The 21,807-nt window shown below is 54.8% G+C and overlaps 12 protein-coding genes across 12 annotated transcripts; 7 read left to right on the forward strand and 5 right to left on the reverse strand.

Annotated features, from left to right (window-relative positions):
- Window positions 1-265: 265 nt before the first annotated feature.
- On the forward strand, window positions 266-1,860 carry EV422DRAFT_511614 (P-loop containing nucleoside triphosphate hydrolase protein). The gene is made up of 5 exons (XM_053069025.1): window positions 266-795; window positions 924-994; window positions 1,072-1,134; window positions 1,213-1,269; window positions 1,339-1,860. Exons 1-5 carry the CDS (start codon window positions 651-653, stop codon window positions 1,633-1,635), a joined length of 633 nt encoding a protein of 210 aa, XP_052930084.1. The 5' UTR covers window positions 266-650; the 3' UTR covers window positions 1,636-1,860.
- A 391-nt stretch (window positions 1,861-2,251) lies between these two features.
- Window positions 2,252-4,157, reverse strand: EV422DRAFT_511617 (putative isocitrate dehydrogenase [NADP] precursor). Its single transcript, XM_053069026.1, has 4 exons — window positions 4,097-4,157; window positions 3,429-3,987; window positions 2,620-3,356; window positions 2,252-2,536 (listed from the first exon to the last, which is right to left on the reverse strand). The coding sequence occupies exons 1-4, from the start codon at window positions 4,102-4,104 to the stop codon at window positions 2,440-2,442; spliced, it is 1,401 nt and encodes a 466-aa protein (XP_052930085.1). The 5' UTR covers window positions 4,105-4,157; the 3' UTR covers window positions 2,252-2,439.
- Window positions 4,094-6,428, forward strand: EV422DRAFT_13845 (glycosyl transferase family, a/b domain-containing protein). Its single transcript, XM_053064791.1, has 4 exons — window positions 4,094-4,508; window positions 4,536-4,928; window positions 5,141-5,355; window positions 5,434-6,428. The coding sequence occupies exons 1-4, from the start codon at window positions 4,470-4,472 to the stop codon at window positions 6,005-6,007; spliced, it is 1,221 nt and encodes a 406-aa protein (XP_052930086.1). The 5' UTR covers window positions 4,094-4,469; the 3' UTR covers window positions 6,008-6,428.
- Window positions 6,429-6,457: 29 nt separating this feature from the next.
- Window positions 6,458-8,055, forward strand: EV422DRAFT_491393 (WD40-repeat-containing domain protein; the record flags this gene model as incomplete). The annotated part of the gene is made up of 8 exons (XM_053067528.1): window positions 6,458-6,533; window positions 6,604-6,692; window positions 6,758-7,108; window positions 7,169-7,212; window positions 7,291-7,415; window positions 7,483-7,648; window positions 7,718-7,861; window positions 7,935-8,055. The coding sequence occupies 8 exons, from the start codon at window positions 6,458-6,460 to the stop codon at window positions 8,053-8,055; spliced, it is 1,116 nt and encodes a 371-aa protein (XP_052930087.1).
- A 522-nt stretch (window positions 8,056-8,577) lies between these two features.
- EV422DRAFT_511621 (uncharacterized protein) lies at window positions 8,578-9,955 on the forward strand. The gene is made up of 3 exons (XM_053069027.1): window positions 8,578-8,939; window positions 9,020-9,432; window positions 9,516-9,955. Exons 1-3 carry the CDS (start codon window positions 8,806-8,808, stop codon window positions 9,794-9,796), a joined length of 828 nt encoding a protein of 275 aa, XP_052930088.1. The 5' UTR covers window positions 8,578-8,805; the 3' UTR covers window positions 9,797-9,955.
- Window positions 9,936-11,211, reverse strand: EV422DRAFT_575179 (S-adenosyl-L-methionine-dependent methyltransferase; the record flags this gene model as incomplete). Its single annotated transcript, XM_053073202.1, has 1 exon — window positions 9,936-11,211. The coding sequence occupies exon 1, from the start codon at window positions 11,034-11,036 to the stop codon at window positions 9,936-9,938; it is 1,101 nt and encodes a 366-aa protein (XP_052930089.1). The 5' UTR covers window positions 11,037-11,211.
- A 625-nt stretch (window positions 11,212-11,836) lies between these two features.
- Window positions 11,837-14,007, forward strand: EV422DRAFT_549502 (uncharacterized protein; the record flags this gene model as incomplete). Its single annotated transcript, XM_053071714.1, has 10 exons — window positions 11,837-11,903; window positions 12,009-12,218; window positions 12,534-12,685; window positions 12,762-12,869; window positions 12,950-13,106; window positions 13,182-13,318; window positions 13,389-13,484; window positions 13,552-13,631; window positions 13,694-13,898; window positions 13,960-14,007. The coding sequence occupies 10 exons, from the start codon at window positions 11,837-11,839 to the stop codon at window positions 14,005-14,007; spliced, it is 1,260 nt and encodes a 419-aa protein (XP_052930090.1).
- Window positions 14,008-14,748: 741 nt separating this feature from the next.
- On the reverse strand, window positions 14,749-16,377 carry EV422DRAFT_511631 (phospholipid methyltransferase-domain-containing protein). The gene is made up of 4 exons (XM_053069028.1): window positions 16,133-16,377; window positions 15,526-15,774; window positions 15,325-15,436; window positions 14,749-15,225 (listed from the first exon to the last, which is right to left on the reverse strand). Exons 1-4 carry the CDS (start codon window positions 16,269-16,271, stop codon window positions 15,087-15,089), a joined length of 639 nt encoding a protein of 212 aa, XP_052930091.1. The 5' UTR covers window positions 16,272-16,377; the 3' UTR covers window positions 14,749-15,086.
- On the forward strand, window positions 16,342-17,529 carry EV422DRAFT_13940 (uncharacterized protein). Its single transcript, XM_053064799.1, has 4 exons — window positions 16,342-16,701; window positions 16,808-16,891; window positions 17,108-17,132; window positions 17,202-17,529. The coding sequence occupies exons 1-4, from the start codon at window positions 16,475-16,477 to the stop codon at window positions 17,403-17,405; spliced, it is 540 nt and encodes a 179-aa protein (XP_052930092.1). The 5' UTR covers window positions 16,342-16,474; the 3' UTR covers window positions 17,406-17,529.
- A 14-nt stretch (window positions 17,530-17,543) lies between these two features.
- On the reverse strand, window positions 17,544-18,578 carry EV422DRAFT_14259 (uncharacterized protein). The gene is made up of 3 exons (XM_053064819.1): window positions 18,238-18,578; window positions 17,982-18,137; window positions 17,544-17,908 (listed from the first exon to the last, which is right to left on the reverse strand). Exons 1-3 carry the CDS (start codon window positions 18,408-18,410, stop codon window positions 17,683-17,685), a joined length of 555 nt encoding a protein of 184 aa, XP_052930093.1. The 5' UTR covers window positions 18,411-18,578; the 3' UTR covers window positions 17,544-17,682.
- Window positions 18,579-18,703: 125 nt separating this feature from the next.
- On the forward strand, window positions 18,704-20,306 carry EV422DRAFT_490438 (WD40-repeat-containing domain protein; the record flags this gene model as incomplete). Its single annotated transcript, XM_053067466.1, has 8 exons — window positions 18,704-18,828; window positions 18,904-18,993; window positions 19,039-19,116; window positions 19,185-19,266; window positions 19,337-19,662; window positions 19,723-19,788; window positions 19,856-20,022; window positions 20,110-20,306. 8 exons carry the CDS (start codon window positions 18,704-18,706, stop codon window positions 20,304-20,306), a joined length of 1,131 nt encoding a protein of 376 aa, XP_052930094.1.
- A 227-nt stretch (window positions 20,307-20,533) lies between these two features.
- EV422DRAFT_511650 (thymidylate synthase/dCMP hydroxymethylase domain-containing protein) lies at window positions 20,534-21,680 on the reverse strand. The gene has a single exon (XM_053069029.1). The coding sequence runs from the start codon at window positions 21,507-21,509 to the stop codon at window positions 20,751-20,753; it is 759 nt and encodes a 252-aa protein (XP_052930095.1). The 5' UTR covers window positions 21,510-21,680; the 3' UTR covers window positions 20,534-20,750.
- Between the last annotated feature and the right edge of the window lie 127 nt (window positions 21,681-21,807).

Consider the following 21,807-nt stretch of genomic DNA (forward strand, 5'->3'; position numbering starts at 1 on the left):
GTGTGTGCCTGGCTTGATGTGCTGTCATCCAGCAGGCACGCAAAGGCACACGCCCCAGATCTGTAACTGAAACTGAGCACCCAGGCGGGCCAAAACAATGAGGCGGGCCAAAGCACCCATCCCACAACATCACCCTGCCCACCATGACCAACCATATGCACGCCATATCCCTCCCGCGGGCAGCTTCTGGTCCCTGTTGTTGTATTCCCCGCCAAGGTCACAACAACCAGAACCTACGCCACGACTCACGCACCCAGTTCTGAACCGCCGACTTTCGCTGGTAGGTCATTCAACATGGTGCAACGCATTCTCTCCAACACTACCTCCGACACTACGCAGAAAGTGCTGAGGAGTGTTGCTGCATATATGCTCATGTACTTGTGAACGCGGGTCTCACGCATCGCTTTTGTTCAACAACAGTTTTCGACGGCAGCAAAAACCACAGGTTCCCAAAGTACATACAGTACGAAGTCTGCAGCAACACACACCGGCTTAACTCGTTCAGCAGAGCTCATTCGTAGCAGCTGCGCACGACAAATCAGCAGCGCAATCAACCCATCCGCCACACAATCGAGGTGCCAAAGCACAACGGAGCCGCCCAAAAACAGCCGAATACACATCTACCGTTCAACGGAGGATTGGACACCGCTATGATGACAACGTATCAACCGCATCTGGCCTCTACGGAGTCGATACGAAAGCAGCGGAAGAAATTGGTCGTTGTCGGTGATGGAGCGGCTGGGAAGACGAGTTTGCTGGTTGTGCAGAGTGGCGAGCCGTTTCCTGAGGAGTATGGTACGTAGGTTGACGGGGATTGGAAGTGATTTGAGGACGTTGAGGGAATCCGGGGGGTCCGCAAAAGATGTTTGCTGGGTGCATCACTTTCTCTATGCCGGTATTCATCATCCTTTTTCCATCCATAGTACCAACAATCTTCGAAAACTATATATCGCGAGTACAAGTCAAAGACAAGACATATGAGCTCAGTCTATGGGTACAGTATAAAACAAAATGCATGTGGACCGCCAACTCGTGAATGCCTATTCATCATTGTCCTTCGTTTTCTCGCAGGATACTGCCGGACAAGAGGACTACGATCGGTTACGGCCGCTGAGTTACCCCGACACGGATGTGGTACGTTCCGAGATGGAGCGCTGATTCCATTTGCTTGTCTGGTTTCTGGTCTCAAACTAATCGATTGTTCACTCTCAGATACTCCTCGCATTCTCTGTCATCGCCCCAGGAAGCTACAACAATATAAGAGAAAAGGTAACCCGATACCCTTCCCACCGCACCTCGGCCGCCGTCCCCAACTAACCCCGCCTTCCCACGCATTAGTGGAATCCCGAAACCCAGCACTTCCTCCCACACGTCCCACGCATTCTCGTCGGCTGCAAAACCGACCTGCGCCACGACGCCGGCATTCTCGAAGGCCTCGCCAAGATCGGTCAGAAACCGGTCACCACCGAAGAAGGCCACAAGCTCGCGCAGGAGCTGTCCACCTCCACGCATATGAAGGTGCGGTACTTTGAGACCAGTGCCAAAACGGGGGATGGCGTTGGGGACGTGTTCGTGTGTGCGGCGAAGATGGTCAATCGGGGGAAGGGGGGACGGGGAGCGTGTTGTATCATGTGAGGGGATGTATGAGCGACGGTCGATGGACGGTGATGGTATCCGAGCCCGTCGCAGACATTGTATAACTGCAGAACCCCATATAGACGCACCCCAACCCTGGATCTGGACAACTTGGTTTGGTTTCACGTCTCCGAATCCCTTTGTCCATGTTACTTGTATGTCAAATATCCCTTTTTCTCTTCAATCATATCCGACCTTCTTTTTTGGACCTAGGTTTCTACAGTATCTCGTAGCTTGCATGTCCATCCAATCCTCCATGTTCAGACGACTCTTTCCGTGCACGAGCGGTGGAATCTATGGGAGATCAGGCGCGAAGCCTCCCAAATTTCGCGCGCAAGGGCTGGCGTCGGCGGCGTTGCCGCCTCTAGACGCGCGGCCTAACGTTCCTTCCCATTGGACACGCTTCCCATTGACCAATGGGAACCCTACGTGGCCTTCCCATTGGCCAGTAACGCCGCCGACGCCAGCCTATTATAAGTCGGGTAGCAAAAAGCCGTGTCTCCTTGAAATCTCCTATCAACCCGGACTCCACTCCATCTGGCCTCCTTATTGTAGATATATCCATTAAGCGTGGAGTCCCATCAAGCGTTCCTATTGTATGTAAGAACCTCAGAAACCTTCTCCCCCAGTCTTTGTCTTTCTTGCGGGTCCTTCTCCCCCAGTCTTTGTCTTTCTTGCGGGTCAACCGCTGTATATATTTATATGTGAATATGAGAGAGGTGCGCTTCGAAAGTGTATGGTTGTGAGGAATATTGATATTCTATTGCTGGTGCGATACTGCATACAGGAAGTGTGGAGCGCTTTCTACAACTTAGCGGTTGGTTTGTGGATGGATGCGTCGAGACGCTTGGCGACGTGGTCGATGAACTCTCGGGAGGTAACGTAGTGTTCGCGCTTCAATCTGTGATGAGTGGGGTGGGAGAAAGTGTCAATCACGCCTTTCCGGGAGATGTCCAATCTGTTGAAGGTATCTCATCAACTCACCCTTTCCCATGGATAGTCAAAGCCAAATCCTTCGTCATAATCTCATCCTTCTCCACGGTGTCAATACACGCCTGTTCCAGAGCATCGCAGTACTTCTTCAACGCGTCGTTCCCATCCAGCTTGGCACGGTGCGCCAGTCCCCGACTCCACGCAAAGATACTAGCGATGGAGTTGGTGCTCGTCTCCTTGCCCTTCTGGTGTTCACGGTAGTGACGGGTGACCGTGCCGTGAGCGGCTTCGGCCTCCATGGTCTTTCCGTCAGGGGTCAGCAGCACCGATGTCATGAGACCGAGGGAGCCGAACCCTTGGGCTAGCGTGTCGGACTGCACGTCACCGTCGTAGTTCTTGCAGGCCCAGATGAAGTTTCCGCTGTTCTTCAGAGCCTGGGCGACTTGGTCATCGATCAGACGGTGCTCGTACCAGATACCCAGCTGCCTGAACTTGTCAATGTACTCCTTCTCGTAGATTTCTTGGAAGATGTCCTTGAAGCGGCCGTCGTACACTTTCAGAATGGTATTTTTGGTGGAAAGGTACAATGGCATCTTGCGCTGCACAGCCATTTGGAAGCATGATTGCGCGAACCCGCGGATGGAGTCGTCTGTGTTGTACATGCCCATCCCTACTCCCCTTCCCTTGAACTCGTAGACGGTGAAAGATTTTGTTGGTCCGCCGTTCGCTGGTTTGAACGTCATCTCGAACGTGCCTGGTCCGTCGGCAATGAAATCTGTTGACCGGTACTGAGATAGGGTGGGGTAGGAGCAATCAACGTTCGCTCTTTTGTGTGGAATTTTCGACCGGGTCCCACTCACCTGATCACCGAAAGCGTGACGACCAATAATGATGGGATGTGTCCACCCCGAAACGAGACGAGGCACGTTCTTCAGTAAAATGGGTTCCCTGAAGACAGTACCATCCAGGATGTTCCTGATCGTTCCATTCGGCGATTTCCACATCTTCTTCAGCTTGAACTCCTCTACTCTGGCTTCATCGGGGGTGATGGTGGCACATTTGATGCCGACGTTGTACTTTTTGATGGCCTCAGCGGCCTCGATGGTGACCTTGTCATCCGTTTTGTCACGGTACTCCATCCCCAAGTCGAAGTACTTGATGGGCACGTCAACATACGGGAGAACCAGTTTCTCCTTAATCCAAGCCCAAAGAATGCGCGTCATTTCATCACCGTCGAGTTCGACGACCGGGTTCTTGACCACGATCTTGCCTCCACTGCCACTCGCAGCGGTGGCCATCCCGCGACTGCTGCTAACAGGACTGGTGGCGAGGTTGATGGCGCGGTAAGGCTGAAGAGGGGCCATTGCTGTTGCGGACGTCAAGCGAGGAAGAGCGGAAGTGCCGCGAGAAAGGAGGAAGCTACAGGGGAAGACGCAAAGTGAGTTTGGCGAGGTTTCGAAAGGGGAAGACGCAAAGTGAGTGGGCGAGGTTAGGAAGCGACCTCCCACCCGGATCCACTGGGACGCACCTTCTCATAACTGTTTCCGAGATGCGGGGAGTTTGCGAGCAGAAGCAACAAGGAAGTTGGGCGTCAGGAGGGGTTTAAAAGGCGCCTCACTCACTCTGCCGAGATGCTTAGCGTTCTGGAAAACCGTTAGAAACGTTCGGAGCGTTCGTAACTTTTCTCGCCCTCCCTCCGCCGCCTCCGTTTTCCCTCCCCATCCGTTTTCCCTCCCCAGCCAGTCACTGCTGCACTAGGACCCGCAGAGGACCCGCAGAGGACCCGCCTGCCAACCAGAATATACTGTACTTATAGTAAAGTACGTACGGAGTGGAAGGACAGTCTCCTTCCTCTTAGAACATCCTCTCTCGCCAGTTCCCAACCTCGGACTCCCGACACAATGACCACGGACACCACCAACACCACCACAACCACTACGGTAGCGCCGGCCGCTTTACCCACCAAGGCTACCACCGACACCACTTCCCACCGCCACCCCTTCGCCCACTATATCACCCTCCTCCTCTCCCCCACAGCCGCCACAACCTTCACTGCGCCCCTCGCTCGCTCCGCTTCACTCGAAATAATGGCCGGGCGAGCAACAAACGCTCAAATTGGCGCTTTTCTTGTGCTCTTGAAGCAGACGGGGTTGGAGACGGATCCTGCGATTGTCGCAGCAGTGGCGAGTGCGATGAGGGAGGCTGCTTTGGGGGTTGAGAAAGGGTGCGTGAACGGGGATACTGGAGATATCGGGGAGTGGGTGGATATTGTGGGCACGGGTGGGGATGGGATGGACACTTTCAATGTTTCGACTGCGGCTGGCATTGTTGCTGCGGGGGCGGGTTGTTCTGTTGCCAAGGTACGCGAACGAGAGTGAGCCCACTGTTATACCGAGCGTCAGCTAGTCACCTTAGCCCGGGGACGCAATACTCCCTCACCAGAGCTCTTGGCGAGCGTTGTACTTTCTGCGAGCGAAGCGAGCAGCTCGCGCTCATGAACGCTTCGCGAGCAAGCATCCATCCTGGCATTCCTTCATGTATTGACATCCATTTCATTTCCTCATTGGTTTAGCACGGCAACCGCGCATCATCATCGAAATGCGGGTCGGCCGACGTGTTGGAAGCCCTCGACTGTCACCTAACAAGCGTGACCCCCGCCTCGGTCCCCACATTAGTCAACAAACCCAACGGTGGCTTCTGTTTCCTGTTTTCGCAAAAATTCCACCCGGCCATGAAATACGTCGCGGCTGCCAGGAAAGAGTTGGGTGTGCGCACGATCTTCAACCTGTACGTTGTATCATCACAGTGTCTTTAATCACCATTACACTCTATTTAACACACCTCTATTCTATCTCCGCCATCCAGTCTCGGTCCCCTCTCATCCCCCGCCCGCCCGACCCGCGTAGTAGTCGGCGTCCACACCCCCTCCCTCGGCCCCATGATGGCCGAATCCCTCCGTCTCTCCGGCGTCACCCGCGCCTGGGTCGTCTGCGGCGCGATGGGTCTCGACGAGATCTCCCCGGAAGGCGCCACGCACGTGTGGTCGCTCACGGAATCGGGCGCGGTGGAGGAGGGCATTGTCACGCCGGCGGATTTTGGGTTGGAGGGTGGACCGTTGAGGGATGTGGTTGGGGGTGGGAAGCGGGAGAATGCGAGGTTGATGAGGGAGGTGCTGAGGGATCCTACTGCTATCTCATCCTCTGAGACCCCCACGACGTCAGAACATACGAGAAAGGCGATAACGGACTTCATCCTCCTAAACGTGGCCGCATTGCTCTACGTCGCGGGCAAAGCGCCCTCCCTGGTTGCGGCCGTGGAGCTGGCGAGGGAGAGTATCAACAGTGGAAAAGCGTGGGAGGCGCTTGTGGCGTTTAGGGATGAGACGCGGAGGTTGAGGGAAGTGGAGGGCAGGGAGGGCGGGGATGTGGGGTTTGTTTAGGGGTTGACAGGGTTGAAAAAGTTGAAAGGCGCCTGTCTGACAGGGTTGAAAGGCGCCTCACTCACTCTGCCGAGATGCTTAGCGTTCTAGAAAACCGTTAGAAACGTTTGGAGCGAGGCCCGCATATCCCCTAATCTGCAGATGGCAGATGGCACGCATAACCCTAATCTGCACAACAGAAGTTACCCTCCATTGTCCGTTAACTTCGTTGGTGAGTTGGGCGCGTGCGACTAAATAGCGGGACGCAACCGACCAGCCGCCATAGCGCCAAGGCACTACATTCCATCTTGCACTTCGCTCACAAACATCTGGAAACAGCGGCTCCCGTTCGCTCCAAACGTCGTCCTCACCTCTCACACCACAAAGGGCTTAGTCGACTGTACAGAGTCCTAGCCCTCATCGCGCCGCGCGCACATTGCCATCTCGTTTCGCAAAGAACCGCATTTCGTCATGTCGGCCCCAGAAGTCCACCAACTTGCCACAGGCATCCCAATCACGTGCCACGCCTTCAACAAGGATCGCACCCGTACGTCTCATGCTATCGTTGAGTCCGTCAACTGTTCACAGAAACAACGACTTATTCCTGGTACTTACAGAGGTCGCTGTGAGCCCCAATAACAACGACGTCGAAATTTACCAGAAGAATCGCGCTGGCGGCTGGGACTTGTTGCACACGTTGGCCAAGGTGAGTAGGCACCTCGCCGTTGCTTGAGGGAGAGGTGTTTCCTGCTTACCCTCTCTTTGCTTCAGCACGACAAGCTCGTCACGTCGATAGATTGGGCACCCAACACCAACCGACTGGTGACCTGCTCGCAAGACCGGAACGCGTATGTTTGGGACTGGGATGCGAAGCTGGGCCGTTGGGAGGCAAGCCTGTGTCTTCTGCGTATCAACAGGGCAGCCACTTTTGTCAAGTGGAGCCCGAAGGAAAACAAGTTCGCCGTCGCTAGCGGTGCACGTCTGATATCTGTCTGTTACTTCGAAGTGGAGAACAACTGGTGGGTTGCCAAACACATCAAAAAACCCATTCGTAGCACTGTTACCTCGGTGGATTGGCATCCGGACAACATCCTTTTGGCAGCTGGATCTACGGATATGAAGGTATGTTGTCATGGCGTTCGGTTCTTGCACGGACAAGGAATTATAACTAGCGACGCCTAGGCTCGGGTCTTCTCGGCTTACGTCAAAGGAGTTGATGCCCAAATGTAAGTTCCGATATTGGATCATTTACCTTATGGAGGAGGGGAAAGCTGTGCACAACGCTAACAGAAGCGCATCTCCAGTCCTGCACCCGTTTGGGGAGAGAAACTACCATTCAACACCGTATGTGGCGAGTTTTCCAGCGCATCCGGCGCATGGGTCCATAGTGTTGCGTTTTCACCCAGCGGAAACTACGTGGCGTTTGCTTGTAAGTCTCAAAGAACGTGTCTTCATGACGTCCTTCAGTACATGTCTGATCGTCAATTGTGTTACAGCCCACGACTCTACCGTCGCTATTGCGAACGGACCGAACAACCCTGTGGTCACCATCCCGACCGGTGGCCTTCCGTTGGTCTCCATCATCTTCACGTCGGAGACTAGCATTGTCGGCGTGGGACATGATTGCACGCCGTACCTCCTTGCCGAGCGCAACGGACAATGGTAAAAGTTGCGTCGTATGCCACTCCAATGTCTTCTACCCATTCTCATAACCTGCGCATGCCCTCTCAGGGAAGTGGTCGGTAAACTCGACCAAGGACAGAAGAAGGCTGCCGCCGCGAGCTCGGCCTTCAAGATGTTCCAGCAGATGGACAGCAGGGCGCAACAAAGTGCGCCCAAGGTTGAGCTGAACACGACTCACCAGAATACCATCACGTAAGTCGGGCCTTTGGGAACAAGGTATGGCTGTGGCAGGGGAATTTTCTGAACAGAAACATTTTATGAACAGCTGCGTCCGTCCCCACACTGGCGCATCCGACAGCGTCAGCAAGTTTTCTACCAGCGGCGTCGACGGAAAGCTGGTCATTTGGGACCTCCTGTCGTCCGGCCTTGCTGGGCTCAAGATCTGAGGTCCAACATGGGTTGTCCTTGTAATGACGTCGGCTTCAGTCGTGCGTCCGGCTACGTTTATACATTGTGCTTGTGAATGGAACATGTAAAATATAGGAATCCCAATGCTCCCCTGCGGTTCAACAAAGGAAACAATCCTACAAGGGAGTGGTGGGGAGAGGGGAGATGGGGGATGGAATTGTGCGAGTTCTAATAGGGAATTGCTAACGGCGCTACCCGTGTTTGCTATCCACGCTACCCTCCACTTAACACTTCATAAGCGACATAAACAACCTACAGCCAGGGAACATAAAGCTGTTCCCCCCGAAGGAATAAATCAGCGACTGCCGCAACGCCAAATTCACGTGAGTGACCGACATTGATTTCAATTAGAGGGGGGGCACAGCTTTATGTTCCCTGGCTGTACCATAACAAACTTCGGCCGGTTAGGGCTAGGTGTTACTAACCCTAATCCTAACCCTAACCCTGACTGGGGCACTCGACAATTAGAGTATGCGTGCTTAAAGGTTAGCGTGGGTACACTTGATCAGTGTGCAAGCAGGCCGTCGACTTCTGCGGGCGGCTATGCTCGGGAGTCGCACCCGCAAGCGTGTTCTCATGTGGCCCTCGCTTCATCCACTTTTCGTCGTCGTCGTTCTTGCAAGGAGAACTCCATTTGCAGACAGCATTTTCCCACGGCGCTCCAAACTAGCCACAGCCATGCTCTCAATATCAGGTATCGGGCTTCGTATGCCTCCGCTTCTTTGATCATGTCCTCCCAACCCCTTGTCTTCCGGGCCAATTCTCTCACGTCCTTGTCCTCACACTCCTACTTTCCCGTTGCAGGCACCCGATCCGTTGTGCAGAGATGTGTTGCCTCAGTGATATCAACAAACACCTGCAGGTACTGAAAAAGGGGCACCCAGTCTACCTTATCTCGCTCCGAGTTATCCTCTGTTACTCAAACGCCGTCGTTCCGCACAGTAGTAGATCCCTAGCAACAACGACCCCCGGCGAAATCCGCCGCCCGCAAGTCTACACCCACGGCACCGTCGCCGCCACCTCCCCGCACTCGACCGCACTCTCGCACCTCCCTCCCACGCCCGCCACCCACTCCGGCCCGCGTCTCAGCGGCCCCAAAACCCGCCGCGCATTCATCGACCGGCTGATTTCCGACGGCGGCGACAAAATCGTCACCTTTCGCAAAAATATCCTTCACACAGAATACACGAGATTCCTGACGCTGTGTGATCAGATAAAGGGGCAGCCGGTGGACAGTGCGTTGTTGCAGATGAGGTGGTTGAGGAAACCGGTGACGAGGAAGATGGAGGCGGCTGTGGGGGAGGCGATTGTGAAAGGGAAGGAGGAGGGGTTGGAGTTGGGGAGGACTTATATTGGTGGGTAGCTGAAGACGAGGTAGCTGATTGCTCAGGGAGAGAGAATCATTAGACTGACAGGTCCCCATCTCTGTTTCGCATAGCTGACGCATACGTGAAGAAAAACGGCGCCATCCTCCAAACGCAACTCCTCAAAAAGTACCTCCGCGGACGAGGGCGTTACGGCGCGACTCCCCACCCGATCACCACCTTACTCGAAATCACGCTCCAGGAACGGGATACGCCGTTCAAGGCGGTGCAGAAGGATCCGCTGGAGTGGGTGCGGGAGAGGTTGAGGCAGCGACAGGTGCTGTTTGCGAAGAGTGCGGAGGAGGTTTATAGGGAGGTTAGGGGGAGGAGGAGGATTAAGGAGGTCTACTGTTGAAATGAGGGAATCTGAGGGCGTACGAGAGAGGGTCCTGCGTAACACGTGTATTTAATCCATTGTCCTATGCAACACAGACTCCAGATGCATGTTGAAAGTCCATCGTCCTTACGCCGTGGCCTACACTGTGAAAATCTCCCTAAGAGCCAACCTTCACGCCCACCACCACCTCCATCCCCCCCAGACTCTCCCCCTCATCCTCCGCCAACACGTCAAACCCAACTTCCCGCATATAATTCCCCACCCACTCACTACTCAACGCCAGCTTATGGTACCACGACTTGCACATATCCCACGTCCCATTGCCCTTGCGCACGTAGACGAGGTCATGTACTTTCACGCGGCGGCCGCTGCCGCATGGTGCTATTTCCCGTGCGGCGGAAGACTCGACGTGTGCCTGGTGGTGGTGGGGTGATGCGTTGATGCTTGTTGTATTTCCATTAGTCTTTTGATTCCCCGCAGCGAGGCCGTTGAACTCCTGCTGCGGTGTCCGTTTCCCCGTACAGTCGCCCTCGACGTATCCAGCGTCGCCGGTGTCTACATCACATTCGCCTTCCCATTCCAGGAAGCATGTGAAGATGGTCGAGCTGTCGGATTGGACGGGGACGAAGCGGTCTGTGCCGCGGAGTGGGCGTGTGAGGTCGCGGAACTGCAGGACCAGCCTCCCGCCGGGTTTCAACGCCGCGTGGGCATCCGCGACGACTTTGCGGACCTCGTTGAGCGTCGCGAGGTGGGATAACGTGTCCCCCATGCAGACGATGACGGCGGCGGTGGCGTCTGGGACGTACGATGGGAAGAGGAGGAGGTCGTCGTGGGCTGTGGTGAGATGGTGTGAGGGCAGGTTTTGGTGCGGGAGTTCGGAGGTGAGTTCAGCGAGCATTTGTGGGGATGCGTCGAGGGCGAGGACGGTGTAATGCAGATGAAGAAGGGGGATGGTTTGGAAGCCCGGTCCGCAACCCAGATCCACCGCCAGGGGTCTCTCCTCATCGTCCCCGGGTGGTGGTGTGATTTTCGGGAGGTAACGTTGTAACAGGGTACGATTTTGAGCCAGTTTCGTGGCGAACCCGCCAAAGAGCCAGATGTAGTGTTCGGTGAGGAGACGGGCGTAGTGGGTTTGGACTTGGAGGTAGTTGGAGGAGGTGAGGATTGGGCGGGTTGGGGAGGTGAATGTAAGGGGTGGGCGGGGTTGTTGCGGGTGTTGGTGGCCGCCGGTTGGGAGGGGTTGGGCGGCGTCGCACATTGCGGGTAGATAGATGGTGAGGAGGTTAGGGAGGAGGGAGCAGACAGTTGGCGGGGGGTAGTTGTTTCCCTCTCGAAGGAATAGTGACTGCAACGAGAGCCTATGAGACGGCTGCTCTTGCGGTAGGATATCTACTTACTTGGGGGCGAGTGTCAGAAAGGCCGGTCGGTGTTCGTTGGGGGAAAAAGATGAAGAGGGCAGCGGAGAACTCAGGGGAGACTCTGGGGGAGGGAGCGCGTTCTTCCGTGAGTCATCACCGCCATTGCGCAATCCGCGTGCAAGAAGCAGTCGGGATGATGTCTGTTAACGAAAGGGTTAACCCTAACCCCTCCTGACATTCCTCTAAGGCAGAGACTGTCCACTGGCTTCCAGGCAACGTGCACTAGTAAGCATAACGGCATTGCAGGGGCTTTGCAGCCATAGCAATCGCCCCGCCTACGGCGGCTCTCTGTGGAATGCAAATGCAGAATGTCACCTGAATGCGATTCTGTCTGTGCAGGAATGGCAGGAGCTTGACCCTAACCCTAACCCTAACCCTAACCTAACCCAGATCAGATGCGCCCTGCCATCCCTCAAGATGTCCGCCTGTTCGGACGGTTGTCAGTCCCCGGCAGACGATGTTTGACCTGACACCCCGACCACCCCTCACTGACGTTGAGCGCATTAATACTGGTGAAGCATAAGAGAGTACATACGTGTACATATATGAAAGCTGCTCGCGTGCACCGTTGGAGATTGCAAAGAGTGTTTGAGGAAACCATTTCCACGGGAGTTCAACTAGAAAGAAGGGAAGGGTAGGGATGGACGCCGAGCTCCGCAAGCTACCGCTTTCACAGGACCTGCTCAACTACTACCGCGACCGGCTAGGTGCGTTTGTATGTGTGTGTGAGCTTAGACTTACCCAACCGCCTTTCGCTCACTCACTCACCCCATGCGTCCCCCGCTTACTGCACTCCCCGGTACCTCGTTCAGAAAAATGCGAACAAGACTACACCGCCTCAGCGTCCTTGATCGACACTGTGCGCGTGCACCACGACGAAGTGCACCAGGCGACATGGGAGGCTCATAAGCGCGCGGGAGAGATTGCGGATTTGCAGGCGGCACTGAGTGAGGCTGAGGTTGCGCTGTTTGAGGAGAAAAGGAGGGTGTTGAAGTTGTTAGCGGAGGTTGATGAGTTGAAGGGTAGGTTGTGGGAATGACGGGTGTATGGCGATTGGGGGTTCGGGTTGTGTCGTGTTGTTGGAAGTGTCGGGAGGGATAGCAAACCAAAGACGAAGCGGAGCAAACCGATGCCCGAGTTGAGGGCATAGGGTAACTTCGAACGCAGCGAGGGCTGGGATGCTTGAGCGCCGGGCGACGAGGAGGGTGGGTAAGGCGAGGGAAGCGACGTCCGTGGCAGCTTGCAGCGAGCGCCAATCCTAACTCTAAGCCGCCGCGATCATTGCGCCCGCCACCATCTCATGCCTAACGCCATGCATTCGCATTCATATTCCACAGTGCAAGAGCTGAAAGACCGCAAAAAGATCCGATACCTGTTGAAAATTGGGTCACGCCCAGAAGCCGAGACGACCTATTTCCGGGACCAGCTCGATAAGCGGCTTGTCAAGATCGCGCGCGATATGGGTGGCGGGATTGATGAGTTTGATCAGGTAGGGGTGCATTCTTCGTTGTTTGGGGTGTAAATGGGTGTGGGTGCCTGATTTTGGTGGACGTCGTGTCACGCAGGCGGTGCTGGATAGACACACGGAGGAAGAGGACATCCACATCATGGAGGACGAGGTCGCGGCGTTGAAGCTCACGGTGTCATCACTACGCACCCAGTTATCCGATCAGGTAACACCCCCCCCCCCCCCCCCCCCCCCTCCCAAAAAGAATAATTGCAGTCGACAAAACCACTAACCGGATCGCAACAGGCGAAAAACTACGAAGCAACAATAACAGGCCTTCGCCGCGACCGACAGCTCCAAATGGACGAAGAGCGGGTGCGCCGACAGCATGAAACGCAGAAGATGGCGGATCTGTTGGAGAAGTGTCAACGGCTGAGGGCACTGAGTAGGGAGAATATCCGAGGTGCGCGAAGTGGAACCTTTGAGCCACCGTGTGCCGCTTGTGACTGATGTCGCCCACCGTGATGATGTCGTTTAGAGCTGATACACACCAAAAAATCTACACACGCGTACGAACGCCGCCTCATGGAGGAGCGCAGCACGATGGTCGAGCAGTTGCACCAATGCCAGAAGGAGCTTGCGGCTGAGAAGGAGAAGGTTGAGGTTGCTGAGAAGGTATTGTACGTGTGCCTCTGAGGGCTGGTGGACATGTATGACTGATAGGATTGGCTTTGCGGGTTTGTAGCTCGTGGAAGAACGACTGGTGCGCAAACAGGAACACATCGTGCATGAGCTAAGGACGCAGTTGGGAAAGTATGAGAAGGAGGTTAATACTAATAACGTAAGTCGCGGGACAAATGGTCATCTTGTCACTTTTGGGAGTCCCCTCTGAAGGTTGGTTTTTGCAGGCAAAGCTGGAGACGATTGAACGCGCGCACCGCAAACGTGTCAGCCATCTAGAAGCCCGTCTTTCCGCCCTCACCGCCAGGTAAACCCTCCCACATCCGCAGGCCCCTCCTAGCCAACCCACTACTAACATCCCCCAAACAGCTACGCATCCCTCAAACGCCGCCGCGACTTTGAAATCGAAGGCTTCACCGCCGACATCTCTTCACTGCGCAAACAGCTCAAGCATCTCGAGCGAAGTATACTCAAATACGCGCCCCTAGAGGACCGCGAGCTTGTGTTGCTGAATATCGCGAAGGAGACGGGGGAGAGGGTTGCGAAGATGTCAAGTGATTTGCATGGGTTGAAGGTAAGGTTGAGCAAGTAGTGGCATATGTACCTTAAGCTGACAGTGGACCGATTTGGTGCAGGCAAAGGTGTATGCGGCGGATAGGGATCTTCGGATGGTTCCGGTGTGAAGCTTGTGGGATTTGCGTTGGACATGCAACGCCTTGCCGTACGCGAGCAGCAGCAACAGCAGCACACATTGCATTTGACGAGAAAAACTGAAGGCGGCCGGCGGGGGGCGTCATCACCGGTTGATGTTTGTCGGCAGAACGTGGTGCTCGATCTTTTGCTGCCGTAATGAGTGCTCAACATTTTGGATTGGGGGCGATGAAGTGGTCATTTTGGCGGGGCTTTGACGAGCAGATGGGGATCGCCTGATGTTAGGCGACAGCATGAATGGATGGAATCGTCAGACATATATATCCCGTGACAAATGAAAGGCGACATCATCAACGATGTGATGTTGGATTGTACCAGTCGTACGACTCTCCTATTTCCAGCGGTTCGCGAAGACGGTCAAGGAATATCGTACCGGTGCATCGACCCTTGATCTCGACCTGGTCCGAACTCTGGCAAGCCGCTCGTGGAATCGGGACGGGCCATACCAGAATCGATAACCCGCACTTCCCGTGGGATCGCCAATCACCATGGCCTGCAACCTGGAAGCATAGTAGTTGCAGGATGTTTCGGTGGTAGCCTCCGCGTGAGTCAAACGGAAGAGCTCATTCGGCCCAACGGTGTACCCGTGCCAAAGGTCTCGTATCATACTCGACCCGGTACTTCCCGCGGTGCGTGCAGCCGGGCAAGTGAGTGCCAGAGTCCAACGCAAAGGACAGTCCAACGCACTTTTCTAGCTTTTCTTAAGAAGGGTTAGCTGATTTTTGCTGCGGATGGTCCGATGTCTTTAGTGTGCCCAACGCTTTTGATACCTAATTTGTACCATAACTTCCACGACTGAACAATCATGCAAGTCTCCTGTGTATGCATTCAGTTCATACCTACATTCCGGGCATGTCCCAAAAGGGTTGAAATAAATGAAAGGCCACCCTACATCATGTCTATATCCTACACCAACCAGCTCTACACCTACGCCCCCCACCTACGCCCCCCACCTACGCCACCTACCCTTAAATCATATGTGTCAGATACCCCACCACCTGTCCCAGCGCCAATTTCGAAAAGATGTCGTTCAAGAGCCGAATCTTTTTTTCTACTCCTTCTTGCCACTCCTCAATTTATCCCTCCGGGCATAGATCTGCGCCGTGAACGGCCCCTCGAACGATTCAACCGCGATGGCGTAGACGAGGTAGACGACGGCTGTTAGGACCAGGCCTGCTGGGCTTCCTCTCCTACAAAAACAACAAATCGGGGTGAGTGTTTGAGAAGCGGGGGATGTGAGTGGGAGGCGATGGGACCGGGGGGGGGGGGGGGGGGGGAGAGAATTTTACCAGAGAGCACCGCCGAGGAAACAGAGTGTGGATCCAAAGTACATAGGGTTTTCGATCAGGTTGAAGGGGAAGCCGGTCACGCGTTTTTCCATAAGGATGCCAAAGTAGTCGCCTAGAAAACAGAAGGGATACGTTCTCAATATGCATCTCAGCCATGACCGAAAACATATCCCCACCACCCCCTCCATGCCCCGCACCTACCCAAGTAAGTCCCCGTAATCCCCAACTTGAACATACTACTCAACACCAGCACGTTGCCCACCGCCATGCTCGCCACCGCATACATCTTGATGAACGAGTGGTCCAGCAGTTCTGTCACCGGTTGATGGTCCATCGCGACCGTGAACAGATAGTCGCGGAGGAGACCGAGGGTGAAGATGGCGAAGGCGAGGAGGTAGCAGCCCCGAATGGGAGACCCGAGGAGGCGGGTGAGGCTTTGGTTGCGGTATTCTGCGAGATGAGGTGGGTGGTGAGTAAGTGGAGATTGGGGTTTCTGGTCTGCTGGCGACGAGGACGTTGGGTGCCAGCTCCGCTAGAACCGAGGAACGTGACTTGCCATTCGTCAAGTATGCTCGCGCGAGCGCCCAGCTGACTCGAGCTTACCCGCTCAGCCATTGCTCTCCGAGACCCCCAGTGTTTGCTGTCACCCGTGGACGCTCATTCAGGTCCAGCTCCTGAGGCCCGCTGTCGGTTGCTCGTCCCCGCTCCGCTCAACATTCTCAGGCATTCCAGCATCCTAACGTTTGCAACGCTTTCTGCGACTTCACAACCATTTCACAATCCCCTGCCTCACAGAATCCCGACGTACCGTTCCTAGCAACGATATTCCACATGGTGGGGTTAAACACAATACTCCCAGCGGCTATCCAGAGCGAAGGGTGGGCCCAGTTGATTTGAGCGAAAGCGTCCAGCGCATTTTCGAGCGGGTTTGTTGCGGTTGCAGTCATGGTTTGTTGGTGTTGAGAGATGTTGGGGGTGGCAGGTGGTGAGCAGTGGGAGGGAGTTCTGACGTTGAGCAAGTCGGACGGGAACACCCGCTTCCAAAAGTTGGGGCGTCCGGCCCGTCACGTAAGCACATGGTTCGGGTCTGGCACACTGACTGGCGCATGTTCCCCTCTGCTGCAATTCTGAATCCCATAGAGGACCTAAAATGTCAGGAGACCCATCACAGCAACTGGCGTCACCAGCAGGGGGACCAGGAGAGCCGAAGCGATCGACAACAACAGATGCTGACGGGACACCATCACCGGGTTCCAAACACGCCGCGAGCTCGATAGAATCAAAACCTGCGCTGGATGTCCCCACTGCCACAAACACAGATGGAACCAACGGTTCGGCACCGACGATAAAGATGCCTATCGCGACCAACAAATTCAGGTGCGGGCTTATCTTTGCTCTGCGCAGGGGAAGCATGTGCTGTTATGATGGTGGATAGACATCCCTCGTATCAGCACATTGGCTAAAATCACGAGAAAAACAACAGCAACGACGGCTCCTTCGCGGAAAGGTTCAAGCTAATGCATGCCGAAGCAGAGGAGAAGCGGAAAAACGAGGAGGCGGTCAAGAAGTAAGTGTGTGCGAAGGCGGCCCTACGGGGGGGGGGGGGGGGGGGGGGGGCGGAGAAGTTGTCCGGGTAGCTCTGCAGAGTCGGAAGACAACACGACCCTGCAGTGCAACCCATCCTCCAAACCCTCCATGCGCCCGGTCGTTCATTCCCCGATGAATCCAATCATTCTTTGTTTGTTGTTGGCATTATGTTTCTGATGATATGAGCGTCTTCCAGGAAAACAACCTGGGAATCTTCTTTCGTAAGTCCCCCCATGATTCCCACCCCATCCTATACCCAGGCTAATACCGCATACCCATATCACTCACAGCGCACCCGCGGCAAGCGAAAAAAGGGAACAACAACCGCCTCATCAGAAGGCAGTGCGGCCAAAAAAGCGAAAGAAGGGTTTCCAGAGACAGAGACGACCGAACTGGACGAAGCGGCGTCGGCTTATTTGAAGGAAATGGCGAGGATCAAGGAGAAGTTGCCGGGTGGGGACAAGGGGAGTGGTGTTAGGCCTTTGGTCAAGTGATGGGATGGATGGCATTTGGGGAGTACAGATTGGGGATTACAGAGACGGACAATATCATGGATGATACGAAATGGAATCGATAAATATTGAATTTATCTACATGTACTGGAGGAATTCCCTACATGTACTGTACACCACTACGTACAGTCTAGGCTTTGCACGAATACCGAAAACTCTCTCGTTCTACGGGAGTATATCCGCGCCGGCACAGCTTGCTTACAACTTCCATTAATCCCCATATTCACTCATGATCCACCTTCAGCATCACCTCCTCCCTTCACTCCTCATCCTCCTCCTCCTCGTCCTCCTCATCATCATCAAAATCACTCCACCCGCCATCATCATTATTCTCCGCCGCCACGACAATCTTCTTCGCTCCATCCTCATCCCCCCTCTCCATCTTCCTCAAATACGACCTCCGTTGCCGCTCGGTCATGGCCGCAAGGAACCGTTGCTGCTCTTGCGATTCTTTGAGCAGGTCTGCGGGGGTTTTCACTTCTGGTCTGGGCAATTAGAGATGTAGACGTTCTGTAAGTGTTCGTCTCCGTGAACAATCTTGATTATGGGTGAACTTACTGGACGATATCAGTCCCCTCCTGGCACTTGGCACACACCTTCCTCGTCTCCGCACACCCTTTGCAGAGCACGTGGTAGGCGTCCGTGACCCGTTTTTGGTGGCAGGCGAGGCAGGTTTTGGGTTGCGTTAGCGGTTTGTATTTGTTCATTCGTTTCCTAAAAAGATCACCCAAAATCGTGAATCACCCGTTCCCCGAATTCAAAAAGCCCCCAACCATACCCGGAAAAGACTCCGTCGTCGTCTAACCACACCCACCTCCAATCAATGATATCCAAACATCTCTGACAAATCCCTTTGGCGGGCGTGTTGTATATCTTCACGGCGGCGGCGTTGTTTTTGTTGGGCTTGAATGCGAAGGAGTTTTGGTACTTCTGGCCGGACTTTTGCGTGCCTGATTTGCCTTTTGACGAGGAGACCTTTGGTGTCATTTTGATGGAGTGTAAGGGGGCGTCTCGGTGGGGGATGGCTGACGAAGGTCTGGTTCTGGTGGGAATGGGGTCTGGTCGGCCAGCGGTTCCAGAGAGTGCCTCCGGAGCGCCGAGTTGCTGGTGAGTATGATTTTTTTACGTACGAGTACTGTACTGCGCGAGTTGCTGTAACAAGCAGACGCGGCATATATGTATGATAGCATACGGGTCAAAAGGTAGTTGGCTTGCCTGTGTACATACAGTATATACATTCTCTGGGTTCCTTCTGAGTTTCCTATTCGCTGTAGCACATAATGTCGACGAAAACGCACTCACGAATTGACACAGAATACAGCGCGGACGCCGTCGAATCCTGTCCTATTCCAGGATGGACGTCGTTGATAGCCGTGGGTACATATCAGGTCGTCAAGGATGGCACGTTGTGGGCGCCGGCGTCCGCGACGCAAGTGCCGAGTGATTCCAGCACACCTGAAGACAGCGGGATAGCGGAGAGTGAGAACGAAGGGCACTCAGACCCAGCGGCGAGCAGACTGGGGCGCCTCCTTATGTACAATGTCTCGAAAGGGGAGATTGGACTGGATGTGTGAGTTTCCCTGCGAATCAAGCGAGAAATTGCTCGATGTGGCAGTTTTCTTATTGATCGACGCTCGTCAGAAAGGAAGGAGGAAAGTCGCCGTGACTGTGGGGCGATCCTTGACATGAAGTGGTGCGTGGCCGATGGGCATACTCACGCTTTCAACGGGATCGTTCCGTATGACTGACCTTTTGGTATAGGTCACAACAAATGATTGCGGAGAAGCCTTGCCTCGGCGTGGTGGATTCACTGGGGTCAACGCATCTCTATCAGTTCGATGAGGTACAAACAGTGAAGAGTTCTGGAACAGGGGGGAGGCCACATGGCTGATGGGAATGTGCAATCTTCCCAGGACTCAGCCAAGCCCAATCCAGTAGCTTCCCTGCACAATGGAAAGGATGGAGTTCTGAACCTCTCTCTAGAATGGTCCAACCGCTTGAATGCCGAGGGGTCTCCGCGGATCGTATTCAGTTCAAGTGACGGAAGCATTTCCCAGCTTGCCGTAGCTGACGGCGAGTTGCGTCTTCTGCAAGAGTGGCATGGACACGATTACGAAGCATGGATCGCCGCTTACAATTGTTGGGACACAAACGTTGTTTACACTGGCGGGGATGATTGCGCGTTGAAGGGCTGGGATCTGCGCATGGATCCGTTATATTCTACGTTCACAAGTAGGAGGTGGGTCGCAGGAACTAAACTTCTGAGAAATCCGCGTCTATCTGACCTCTGGCGTGTCAGGCACGAGGCTGGTGTGTGCAGCATCCAAATGAATCCGCACAAAGAGCACCTGCTGGCAACCGGAAGGTAATCCATCCACCCACGTCACGATGACCGTCGTTTTAGCCGTCACCTCTAAACACACTGCTCCCAGTTACGACGAACGTATCCTGACATGGGACACGCGCAAAATGCGATCCCCACTAATTGACCACCACATCGGCGGAGGCGTATGGAGACTTAAGTGGCATCCCACGAATTCACAGCGCCTTTTGGCTGCATGCATGCACAATGGATTCCATATCTTGGACGTTGATAGCGGTAAGCGAATCACAGGACAATGTTCGTGCTAACACCCCATCTGACAACTTGTCCCTTGTCCTCTGGTGCTGATCGGGAAAATGAAAGATGCGGCTAGTGTGGAAGTTCAGGCGAGCTACATGGATCATGCCTCTCTGGCGTATGGGGCTGACTGGTGGTATGGAAGTGATCAGATAGCTTCTAGACTAGAGAAGGCCGATGGAGGTAGTGAAGGAGTCCAGGATACTGTTGCGACATGTTCGTTCTATGACCACTCTTTTCATGTTTGGGATGCATTCAAATAGATATGTAAGTTTGATTCCGATCATATCCCAAAAATGTGTGTTCTTCGTTCATGCAACATCGTGTTCCCCTCCGTATATGGATGGGCGGTTTTTGTGGGCGAGACGAGTGGCGGGAAGAGTCGGTTGGCGACGGCGGGGGCTGATGGGTTTGTTAAGGTATGGACCATACCATCTTTTTCGCTCTTGCATTCGGGCGCAGACTAACGATCAATAACGGTTGTGTTGTAGCTTTGGGACGTTGTTCACCACCCGTAGAGGACAAAAAGGATTTTCCCACGATATGACATTTTGTACACTAGAACACGGCTTGCGAAAATCGCGTACGATCAAAATCGCGTACGATCAAAATAACCAGAAAGCGTCTACCTAGCACAACCTAACCGAACTCACAAAGAGACTATCCTGTCCGCACACGCCGCAACTACCTTACAGCGACGCATAACTTCAAACCGACATCTTCATCTTGATCGTCGGCAACGGGTCATACCCCTCCAGCCTCACGTCCCCCCACTCCAACCCCTCCAACATCCGCACCGCCTCCTCAACCGTCCCCGCACCCCCGTCCTTTCCAAATCTCACGGTCGGGAACGGTCTCGGCTCCCTCCCAACCTGCTCGCTCAACGGCTCCACATGATCCGCATAGACATGGGCATCGCCCATGACGTGGATGAATTCGTGGGCCTGTGTACCCGTGACGTGGGCGAGCATGTGGGTGAGCAGGGCATAGGAAGCGATGTTGAAGGGGATGCCGAGGCCGAGGTCGGCGGAGCGTTGGTAGAGCTGGCAGGATAGGCGGGGGGGTTTCTGTTGCTGGGTGTCGGTGGTGGTGCCGTTGTTGTTTTCCGGCGGCGGTAAAGTGACAAAGAACTGGGCGAGGACGTGGCAGGGCGGGAGGGCCATCTCGCCGACGGCGGTCGGGTTCCAAGCCGAGAACAGGATCCGGCGGTCGGTGGGACGTTCCATGATCAGCTTGACGACCTCTTTCAGTTGGTCCACGCCCTGTCCTTTGTACGAGGTGTCGCAGTCCACATAGCGAGCCCCGAAATGCCGCCACTGGAACCCGTAGACAGGCCCGAGATCGCCCTCCCGTCGATGCGTTAACCCGCGTGCATCCAGCGCCGCGCGACTCCCATTCCCATCCCATATCTTGACTCCCTTCCCGCTCAAAACGGTCGCATCGGTCAGTCCACGGATGAAGAACATGAGTTCCTCAAACACGACGCGGAGGGCGACGCGTTTGGTTGTGAGGAGGGGGAGGGTGTTGTTGGCGAGGGAGAAGCGGAAGGGTGGCGGGGCGAAGAGGGCCAGGGTGCCGGTGCCGGTGCGGTCGGGGCGCGGGGTGCCGTGGGCGAGGATGGTGGAGACGAGGGAGAGGTATTGGTATTCGGGGTGGGAGGTTGGGGTTGGGAGGTACGGATTTGGGAAGGGGTGGGGGAGGGCGAGTGGGAGAAGAGTAGGAGGTGAAGCTGCGGTGGCCTGCATTTTGGAGGTTGAAGGTTGA

The sequence above is a fragment of the Fimicolochytrium jonesii genome (assembly GCF_025526975.1).
Source record: "Fimicolochytrium jonesii strain JEL569 chromosome Unknown EV422scaffold_1, whole genome shotgun sequence".
Lineage (NCBI taxonomy): Eukaryota > Fungi > Chytridiomycota > Chytridiomycetes > Spizellomycetales > Powellomycetaceae > Fimicolochytrium > Fimicolochytrium jonesii.

Excerpts from the sequence above, each read along its gene's own strand:
- EV422DRAFT_511631 (XM_053069028.1), bottom strand. The coding sequence starts at position 16,271 with ATGACTGCAACCGCAACAAACCCGCTCGAAAATGCGCTGGACGCTTTC. Across the intron at positions 15,437-15,525 it reads GATTACGGGGACTTACTTGG|GCGACTACTTTGGCATCCTT; the intron begins GTAGGTGCGGGG and ends TCTGTTTTCTAG. Across the intron at positions 15,226-15,324 it reads TTCCTCGGCGGTGCTCTCTG|GAGAGGAAGCCCAGCAGGCC; the intron begins GTAAAATTCTCT and ends TTGTTTTTGTAG.
- EV422DRAFT_511621 (XM_053069027.1), top strand. The coding sequence starts at position 8,806 with ATGTCCTCCCAACCCCTTGTCTTCCGGGCCAATTCTCTCACGTCCTTG. Across the intron at positions 8,940-9,019 it reads ATATCAACAAACACCTGCAG|TAGTAGATCCCTAGCAACAA; the intron begins GTACTGAAAAAG and ends CGTTCCGCACAG. Across the intron at positions 9,433-9,515 it reads GTTGGGGAGGACTTATATTG|CTGACGCATACGTGAAGAAA; the intron begins GTGGGTAGCTGA and ends TGTTTCGCATAG.
- EV422DRAFT_511650 (XM_053069029.1), bottom strand. The coding sequence starts at position 21,509 with ATGTTCTTCATCCGTGGACTGACCGATGCGACCGTTTTGAGCGGGAAG.
- EV422DRAFT_511617 (XM_053069026.1), bottom strand. Across the intron at positions 3,357-3,428 it reads GTCACGCTTTCGGTGATCAG|TACCGGTCAACAGATTTCAT; the intron begins GTGAGTGGGACC and ends ACCCTATCTCAG. Across the intron at positions 2,537-2,619 it reads TTGACTATCCATGGGAAAGG|ATTGAAGCGCGAACACTACG; the intron begins GTGAGTTGATGA and ends CACTCATCACAG.
- EV422DRAFT_13940 (XM_053064799.1), top strand. The coding sequence starts at position 16,475 with ATGTCAGGAGACCCATCACAGCAACTGGCGTCACCAGCAGGGGGACCA. Across the intron at positions 16,702-16,807 it reads ATCGCGACCAACAAATTCAG|CAACGACGGCTCCTTCGCGG; the intron begins GTGCGGGCTTAT and ends GAAAAACAACAG. Across the intron at positions 17,133-17,201 it reads CAACCTGGGAATCTTCTTTC|CGCACCCGCGGCAAGCGAAA; the intron begins GTAAGTCCCCCC and ends TATCACTCACAG.
- EV422DRAFT_13845 (XM_053064791.1), top strand. The coding sequence starts at position 4,470 with ATGACCACGGACACCACCAACACCACCACAACCACTACG. Across the intron at positions 4,509-4,535 it reads ACACCACCACAACCACTACG|GCTACCACCGACACCACTTC; the intron begins GTAGCGCCGGCC and ends TTACCCACCAAG. Across the intron at positions 4,929-5,140 it reads CGGGTTGTTCTGTTGCCAAG|CACGGCAACCGCGCATCATC; the intron begins GTACGCGAACGA and ends TCATTGGTTTAG.
- EV422DRAFT_14259 (XM_053064819.1), bottom strand. The coding sequence starts at position 18,410 with ATGACACCAAAGGTCTCCTCGTCAAAAGGCAAATCAGGCACGCAAAAG. Across the intron at positions 18,138-18,237 it reads TTGGATATCATTGATTGGAG|GAAACGAATGAACAAATACA; the intron begins GTGGGTGTGGTT and ends TGATCTTTTTAG. Across the intron at positions 17,909-17,981 it reads GAGGGGACTGATATCGTCCA|ACCAGAAGTGAAAACCCCCG; the intron begins GTAAGTTCACCC and ends CTAATTGCCCAG.
- EV422DRAFT_511614 (XM_053069025.1), top strand. The coding sequence starts at position 651 with ATGATGACAACGTATCAACCGCATCTGGCCTCTACGGAGTCGATACGA. Across the intron at positions 796-923 it reads GCCGTTTCCTGAGGAGTATG|TACCAACAATCTTCGAAAAC; the intron begins GTACGTAGGTTG and ends TTCCATCCATAG. Across the intron at positions 1,135-1,212 it reads GTTACCCCGACACGGATGTG|ATACTCCTCGCATTCTCTGT; the intron begins GTACGTTCCGAG and ends GTTCACTCTCAG.